Genomic DNA, 8,599 nt, shown 5'->3' on the forward strand with positions numbered 1-8,599 from the left:
TCAGAGTTTTCTCAGAAATGAATGTGTCCTTTTGACCATGTGTGTTGATATTACAGTGTTGCACAAAGTAAGTGGGACCCCATGTATTGGAGTTTGTCTTTTGTTAAACTTGACATCTAAAGTCGTTATACTCACCTCATCTAAACTCATATCTTCTCTCTCAGGCAGAAAGTGTTGGAGGATGTCCAGCGCTTCCTGAATAAAGAAGACATCGTCAACAAGGTTGTTTTTGACTTGGAGGACTGCGGGTATGTGACTGATATATATTCCACCATATATACAGTACAATCTTATGCAGTAGAGCCAGACTTAGGAGAAGTTCTGTTTGTCAGTCTGCAGTGTCCATCTGAGTCACTCAAGTTCTTCTCCAAGTTTGAAAGTGGAAACCTCCGGAAAGCTGTCCAGGTCCGCAAGTAAGTCTCAATCTGAACTTTATAGTATATTAAAATATAGACTTTTATGTGCTTTAAAATAACATATGAGTATGATTTTGTCCTTCTCTTCAGATATGAGTATGATCTGATTCTGAACGCTGACGTGAACAGCTCTCAGAACAGTCAGTGGTTTTACTTTGAGGTCAGTAACATGGAGCCATGTGTGCCCTATCGCTTCAACATCATAAACTGTGAAAAGACCAACAGCCAGTTCAACTATGGTAAGTCAGCTTCTATTCATTAATGCTGCACTATGTAACTTGTTTAAGTCCCCATTGAGATGTTATCGCTTTGCCTAAAACGTTCCAGATTACTTCTAAATGTAAGCGGGAGTCGCCTCTCCACAGATCTGAATCTGTGTTTGACGGTTCCATAGAGACCAGCAGATGGCAGACCCTTCATCAGAAAAGTTACATAGTGCATCTTTAAGAAACTAACATTGTTATTACATGCTTAAACTATGTATGGTCAGCATATAATATGTTTTATGAATGGATGGAAACTGAGTCACTTTGTCAGAGCAGGATAGACCAGGTTGTTCTGTCTCTGGGTTACAATGACTGCCTCTCATAGCTTTCTGTCAGATGGAGACACTTGTTTGGTGTGGCCCCTGCCCTTTGACCCCTTACTGAGTGACAGCTGATGAAGCTTTGTACAGACATCTTTATAGCCATAATACACCATCTATTACCTCTAAAGGCGCACACAAATGGACTTACAAAAGGGCATTTCTCCCATAGCGTCTTTCGTTTCATATACACTTCCTCACACACTCATTTATGCAGTGTCTTTTGTAGCAGAAAATAGCCTTTGATAACGTCCCGTAGGAAATCATTTTCATTTCAGGAAGAGATGAATAGAAGAAAGGCTTGTCCTCCCAAATAGACCCTAGGTATTGTTCTGAAAATGACTTCTCTTCTGAAAGGTTGTATTTGGCTGACGGACAGAAAGTCAACTGTATTTTGGACTTCTGAATGTTGACACATTTGGAGGTGAATGGAGGCTTTCCTTGTGCTGAACAAAAAAGGACTCCTCTGTTCGCAGAAACTAGATCTATCATTGAGATCATCACAAAGTATGTGCCTATTAAACAGCCTGCGTACTTTACACTATTATACAATCAAACTAAACTACCGGTACATTTACTTACAAGAATGGACTCCTACTCAGTCTTACCTATTCCTTTTTGGTTCCAAACGCAACTCTGACATAAACATTTTTTGTTTTATTGAGCTTTGTGTATTGTAAATAAAAAGTGTGTGTCTCCATATGACAGGCATGCAGCCAGTACTGTACTCTGTGAGAGAGGCTCTGGACGGTAGACCTCACTGGGTCAGGGCTGGAACTGAAATTTGCTACTACAGGTACACTGTAAAGTCTCATCTATGCTACAATCCACTGCTGAAAATATATGATTCTCGCTGCGATTGTAGTAAATGCATTAAGTGTTTAATGTTTTGTGTCCTGCAGAAACAACTTTTGTCCTGTTCGGGGCAGGAAGATGGACACCTTTTATACAATGACGTTTAGCATCTCCTTCAGGCACAGTGATGACGTGTGCTACCTGGCCTATCACTATCCGTACTCCTACTCTGCACTGAAGGTACCACCCTGTCATACACCCTTTCCTGCTCTCTTTAGAATGACCTCTGACTTGTGCATATGTGCTGTGTCCCAGGCCCATCTTAAGGTGCTGCAGAAGTCAATAGATCCTGCCGACATTTTTTTCCAGCAGCAAACTCTTTGCGGATCTTTGGCAGAAAACCCCTGTCCACTGGTCACTATCACTGCCTGTCCGGCTAGTCGAGGCTGGAAGGACCTGCATCAGCTACGTAAGTACTGATGTTTTTGAAAATTCCACACTTATTATAAAACATGATTAAAAATTACCTTAATAAATAAATACAAATGAAATACTGAAAAAGTGCATGTTACAGATTAGATTTTACTAAACATATGTCCTATTTTTTGCCAGTTTTACCATTTTTGGACATGAGCTGCAAATATGACATAAACTGTTACCTAGCAACCATATTGTAAACAAGGTCCAAAACCCACATAAATTACGCAGTTTACAATTATGATTTGACAAGTAATGTTACCTGTTAAGAACTTTATTTGAACTATTTTAAACCATCACAAAATGCGTCAGTGTGTAAAGCGTATGTCACTGTAAAAGACAATTAACATAGAGTCTCAGAGCTTCATTAAACCAAACCTCGCTCATGTGCTCCATCTGGGGAGGAGTTTTCTATCAGGTGCAATCGTTGTTTCGTTGTCGGTCTATGGACCGAACAGCAGAGCTGCCAGGCCTTCTTGGAGTCCCTGGGAGGGGTACTGAACAATACACTGACTGGAGACAAGGATGTGAGGCAAGGATGGAGCGTGAGATTGACAGGCGGATCGGTGCAGTATCTGCAGTGATGTGATTTCTGTATCGGGCTGTGGTGAAGGAGTCAAAAGGTCAAGCTCTTGATTTAGCGGTCAATTTACGTTCCTACCCTCATTTATGGTCATGAGCTTTGGTTAATGATCAAAAGAGCAAGATCGCAGAACAGCGGTCAAAATAAGTGTCCTCCACAGGGTGGCTGAGCGCTCCCTTAAAGATAGTGTGAGGAGCTCAGTCACATGGGGAGCTTGGAGTAGAGCCGCTGCTCCTCCACGTCAAAATGAGCCATCTGAGGTGGCTCAGGCATCTGTTCTGGATGCCTCCTGGACACCTCCATGGAGAGGTGTTCCAAGCATGTCCTATAGGAAAGAGGAAGACACAGGACATGCTGGAGGGATAATGTCGCTCGGCTGGCCTGGGAAAGCCTCGGGATCTGGGGTGAGAGAAGTCTGCTTGGACTGGATAAGCAGAAGAAGATGGATTAATATTAATTTGAGTGCAATTAAGTTAAATTACTTAATAAGCCACTCAATTAACACAATTAAACCTGATTTTAAATTATTTTCAAACTTGAAATGATCACTGACGATAGTTTACTTTACAAGTGGGGGTCCCAGATTGATTGCATGGTGATTTTGGGGTCCCGGCCTGAAAAGTTTGGGAAAACCTGCTATATTGAAAGACACATGTTGATGTCTTAATTTGAAAATTTTATATTTTTATATTCAAATTATTTTCAGTATTTTCTATTCAGGAACAAATGATGTTCCAAATAAATAAAAATGAGCATTGTACATATGCTCAGTTATTAATATTGTACCTTCTAATTAGATAAAAGGTGTAATTCTTATTTATCTTGGATGGAGAGAAGAAAATCATATTATCTTCACTGCCAGAATCAATTCATTGAAATAGTTGTATATATTAGGTCCGTATGAGATGGTTTTATCCGTGTGCTGAGTATATTTGCTCTCCATGTGACCACAGGTGTTAGTGCTGTGCTACAAACCAAATCCTGACAGAGACCAGTATCCCATGCTTTGTTTACTTTGCAGTAGAAAATTGAAACTCAGTGATCCTTTGCTTATGGAAATATGAAGAGATTTGAGAGAGTTAGTGCTGCATATTAGAATATTATTATAGTGGCGTCTGCTTCCCATGGGTGCACATGCAGATCTGTTATACCAGTCTGAGTTGTCTTGAAAATGCCAACTGTTAACATGTTTTGGAAGTGGCACAATGTAACATTTCTGGTGGGGCGTCCGCTATCACCAAAGGTTTATTGGAGCCCCACAGTGTGAGATTTCACCAAAAAATAGACAGACTTAAATAAATACAAACAGGTGTTTTAAACATCTGTTTGAGTATTGAGCTGCATTCAAATGGAAACACTGAACACTGAATCACAGTATAATATAGTATACTGCAGCTTTAAAATGTCAGATTTGTATATTAGAATTTTCATCATATTCACCCACTACCCATTTTGAACTTGATTGTGTTTGTGTTGTGATTCTTCAGGTAATCGCTCTTACATTGTGCTGACTGGACGTGTCCATCCTGGTGAGCCCAATGCCAGTTGGGTTATGAAGGGCACTTTGGAGTTTCTCTGCAGCAGTGACCCAGTAGCCCAGAGTTTGAGGGAAACGTATGTCTTTAAGATCATCCCAATGTTGAACCCCGATGGTGTCATCAACGGCACGTGAGCAAAACAATCTTAATATCCCCACAATAATTGTAATTGTCTCTCTGTCCATACAACAAAACTAGATATTTTGTGTCCAGTTCATATGTTGTAAAATCACCTTTGGCATTACATAAAACAATAATTTCCCTCCATATTGGGGCTGTGTCTGAACAGTGTTTTTTTTAAATGTTTTGTTATGGAAAATTAAAAAAAAAAAATCCCACCATATTATCTTGATTCTGTGTCCAATGGTGAATGGTGGTAACAAGAATTCCCAAACAAATTAGAAATAGTATTTTATAGTTATTAACATTATGATTTATTGTGTGTCTTTGTGTTTCTCTGCAGAAACCGCTGTAATTTGAATAGTGAGGATCTGAACCGACAGTGGTGTAAACCAGACCCGGTCCTCAGTCCAACGATCTTCCACACCAAGGGTTTTCTCTATCACCTCAACAGCATAGGAAGGACACCTCTGGTACATCATTCATTCATGTTGTCTTTATCAAGGACATACAAGCACGCACATCATTCATATTTCTAGTAGAACATCTCACTACATACAGTGAATTATTCAAGTTGAATTTATAAACGCATATTTGTTTTCTGCAGATTGTTTCTGTCATGTCATCACATTTGAGAGTGAATGGCTTTTTCATTACATGACTGCACTATGCAATGAAATACATTGCTGATAGAACTGGCTCCAGCCCTCTGCAACTTGTAAAGAAAAGTTACAAATTTAATTGATTTCTAATTAAAAATCCATTTACTCTGTGGCTATTTTTATGGAATATCAAAACAAATATTTTTTTCCTGAACCACTTACTAACTCAATTAGTGTCGCTCCAAAAGTGTATTAACAATCAAATGCATATCTGATTGTCCCATTTGGTGTGTGAAAGGTGTTTGGGTGTGTCTATGGTTGGGCTTTTCACCATCTTAATCAACTGTAATGAGATGTTAATGAGAAAGGCCTATAATGAATTGTCCTTCATTGGTCATTTTAATTGGCTTAGATTAAAGAGATGCGGTGTTTTTCGTCCAATTTACCAAGCGCACCAAACCACACTGACACTGACTGCTGGGAAAAACAAACCGTGTGTTTCTCCAGAACAAAACAATTAAAATTAAACTTGTAATATAAATATTTGTTTATTTACTATTATACTTTGTTTCTACCTTTAGGCTTCACGTCAAGTCCTTTGAGGCACCACTGGCATGAAATAAGTTACAAGCTGGTCTTTGCAGTATTGGTCTATAATATAATAATTTTGTGGAAATATAGTGACAATATAGTCTACGCACTAAAATAAATAATACGGTTGAACGTACGTTAATTTACTTTTTTTCAGATATTTTATGGCAAAGTCAAATGTAATGAATAGGAAAATATGGCTCTTGCCCCCATCTGAGAGTGACATCATCTCATTCTAGAATCTGAAAACATGACTGTGTTGTCCACAGGTGTACTGCGACTACCACGGCCACTCCAGGAAGAAGAACGTGTTTTTGTACGGCTGCAGTGTGAAAGAGACGCTGTGGCAGTCCTCTGTGGACACTGTTGGTGTTAAGGAGGACCCCGGCTACAGGGTACGGACAAATGCTCCATACATTTAACTTAAAGCACCAGTTCTCACCTGTTGTTGTGTATAAAATGTTATACCTTTGGCTCAGGGAGGGCTGATCATTTGTTCATTATTATTATTTGTTTTACTTTCCCAATAATTGGATAGTTTGGCTATCCGTCAAAAACGTAATAAAAATCTGGAGGTTCAAGGATCACTTTAAAAATGACTGGACTGTAAAATTAACCATAAAAGTTGAGAAATATTACACCAGTGTGGAAATAGTTTCTTTTTGTATTTACCAGTCCAACTCAATAAGCTCAATGATGTCATTTTGCATATTTTCAAATAACAATTCTGATTTAATCTCATCACTATTGCTCACCTTTCTGCGGCTCATCTTCATTAGTCTTGTGGCATGTTAAGTATACTTATTACTAGAAAATATGTGTACAAAGATGAGCTGCTGTGTTGCATTTATTCATTATATGTCTTTGTTTTATCAGACCATTCCAAAGACCTTGGATCGTTTGGCTCCTGCATTTTCAATCAACAGCTGCAACTACCTGGTAAAATAAATGAAACAGGCTTTATTTTTCGTATCAATAATTCGCTGAACAGAATGAGTGATTTGATGTGATTTTTTGACAGGTGGAGAAATCTCGCTCAGCCACAGCCAGAGTTGTGGTTTGGAGGGAAATTGGTGTTCTCAGGAGTTACACCATGGAGAGCACCTTTAACGGCTGTGACCAGGGAATCTGCAAGGTAAGTACAAATATGTTAAAGAAGGACCAACTATATGTACCTTTTCTGATCTGCTACCTGCTTGTCTCCATGGCAATGTCATTCCTTTGTCTGAAATGTTCGCCAGTATGGCATTTAACTTATCCATCTTGCATTTATTCAATTGTAGTATTTTTTTTAAAGATAATTGGTGCACCTAAAATATATGTATTATACCAAGGATACTTTCTTGATCTTTTTCTTCTGCTCTGTTTTTAAGTCCATAAATCATGAGCAGATTGGTTCTGAGCATTTTTTGCCATCAAATTGAGTTAATCACAACTGCATGCTTACATTAGCATGTCTGGGGAAAGCTTTTGTTTATTTCCCCATGGTAATTTTCTCTGCTGCGCTGTCGGTAGATACACAGTTCCTGAACGCCTCACAGATATAAAAGTAGCGAATGCTTTCAGAAAATACATTATTTCAAATTCTAAAACATGAGATTGTGTTTAAAAGCAAATAAAATTACTAAATAGTCTTTGGAAGCTTGGAAGCAAAAAAAAAAAATCCAATCTGCTTCTACATTGTTTTATTATTTCATTGAATCCACTCACATAAGGCCTTAAAGTAGAACCTACACAACGATCCAAACCTGTACTTAGCAAGACTTAAAAATGATCCAGAATTTGCATCTAATAAATAATCAAGGAATTTAAACCTGGCTCTGTACATTTTCACACTTAAATGTCCCAAATAGGCAATTTTTACTTAAAATTCCTTATTTCTCTATGAAACCCTTACATGATGAAAATCTGAGTAAACCAGGAGAAGTTTCAAATTGATAGCTTTAGATAGTTTTTCCTATTCATCTAAAGTGTCTAACTATAACTTATCCACAAGGGAAAATACAGTTGCTCAAAAATAGGCTATGCTCAGTACTTCATAGCATATACTCCACTGTCCTTGTTACCAGGGCTTACAGATGGGAACCAGAGAGCTGCAGGAGATGGGTGTCAAGTTCTGCCACAGTTTGCTGTCAGTTTCCAAAGACGTGAAGAACTTGTACAGCAGGAGACTCATCAACCACATAGACCTGGACCACAACACTCTGGACCACACGTCTAATGAGTAAGAGTCCACGTTATAACTATCACTATTTCCTTCCAAACACAAGCTGTCCTTTCAGTAACAGATATTCCACCATTGTACTTGTTTTTTGTGTGAGCTTACTGAGTCTCCTATTAATAAGGTGGGTATTATGTTTTCCTTTATACTTTTAAAGCCCCACTGTACAGCCAAAATCATTTTATTGTACCAAAATCTTGAAACTTGTTGTTACTGTGAAGCGGGCCGGCCTCTCCACCAACCTGACTCGTAACCATTCTGGCAGAGGACATACAACGTGCATGTTTTTGCTTTGCCTTGAATGTTGCACAGAATGGCATGGACAAAGTTACAAATGGGGGTGGGCAATATGCCAAAAAATGTACAGTACTTTTCTAAATTCTGGAGCCTGGTCAGATATTGGCAAATGGAAATACAAGATACTCATTTAAACAAGTATTAATAGTTTGCATGGTAACATACATAAACTACATTATTATTATTGTGGTGTAGAAATTGACAGTATCAACTTAGTATCTTTATATTGCCTTGAAGAAGTAAATAAAGTAATCGTTCTTTTTTTCTCCTGAAAGTTCAGACTTGTTGTTCGTGGTTGATTCCAGCTGTCAGTGTTGCTGAGGCTGAGTAGTAGGAGGAGTGGGTGGGAAAAAGTGGCTCAAATGTTACACAA

The 8,599-nt window shown here is 38.5% G+C and overlaps 1 protein-coding gene across 1 annotated transcript in view; it reads left to right on the plus strand.

Moving 5' to 3' along the window:
- The window catches only part of agbl1 (AGBL carboxypeptidase 1), a 33,934-nt gene that overhangs the window by 20,962 nt on the left and 4,373 nt on the right, over positions 1–8,599 (plus strand). The window contains exons 15-26 of the mRNA XM_072435741.1: positions 165–248; positions 333–413; positions 507–655; positions 1,711–1,798; positions 1,905–2,037; positions 2,113–2,266; positions 4,345–4,525; positions 4,859–4,988; positions 5,978–6,103; positions 6,585–6,647; positions 6,730–6,843; positions 7,778–7,932. Of these exons, the coding sequence (XP_072291842.1) occupies positions 165–248; positions 333–413; positions 507–655; positions 1,711–1,798; positions 1,905–2,037; positions 2,113–2,266; positions 4,345–4,525; positions 4,859–4,988; positions 5,978–6,103; positions 6,585–6,647; positions 6,730–6,843; positions 7,778–7,932 (1,458 nt within the window). The remainder of the gene's footprint in view (positions 1–164; positions 249–332; positions 414–506; positions 656–1,710; positions 1,799–1,904; positions 2,038–2,112; positions 2,267–4,344; positions 4,526–4,858; positions 4,989–5,977; positions 6,104–6,584; positions 6,648–6,729; positions 6,844–7,777; positions 7,933–8,599) is intronic.

The sequence above is a fragment of the Eucyclogobius newberryi genome, unplaced genomic scaffold, assembly GCF_026437365.1.
Source record: "Eucyclogobius newberryi isolate DKJ021-1_F unplaced genomic scaffold, fEucNew1.0.hap1 SCAF_7, whole genome shotgun sequence".
NCBI lineage: Eukaryota > Metazoa > Chordata > Actinopteri > Gobiiformes > Gobiidae > Eucyclogobius > Eucyclogobius newberryi.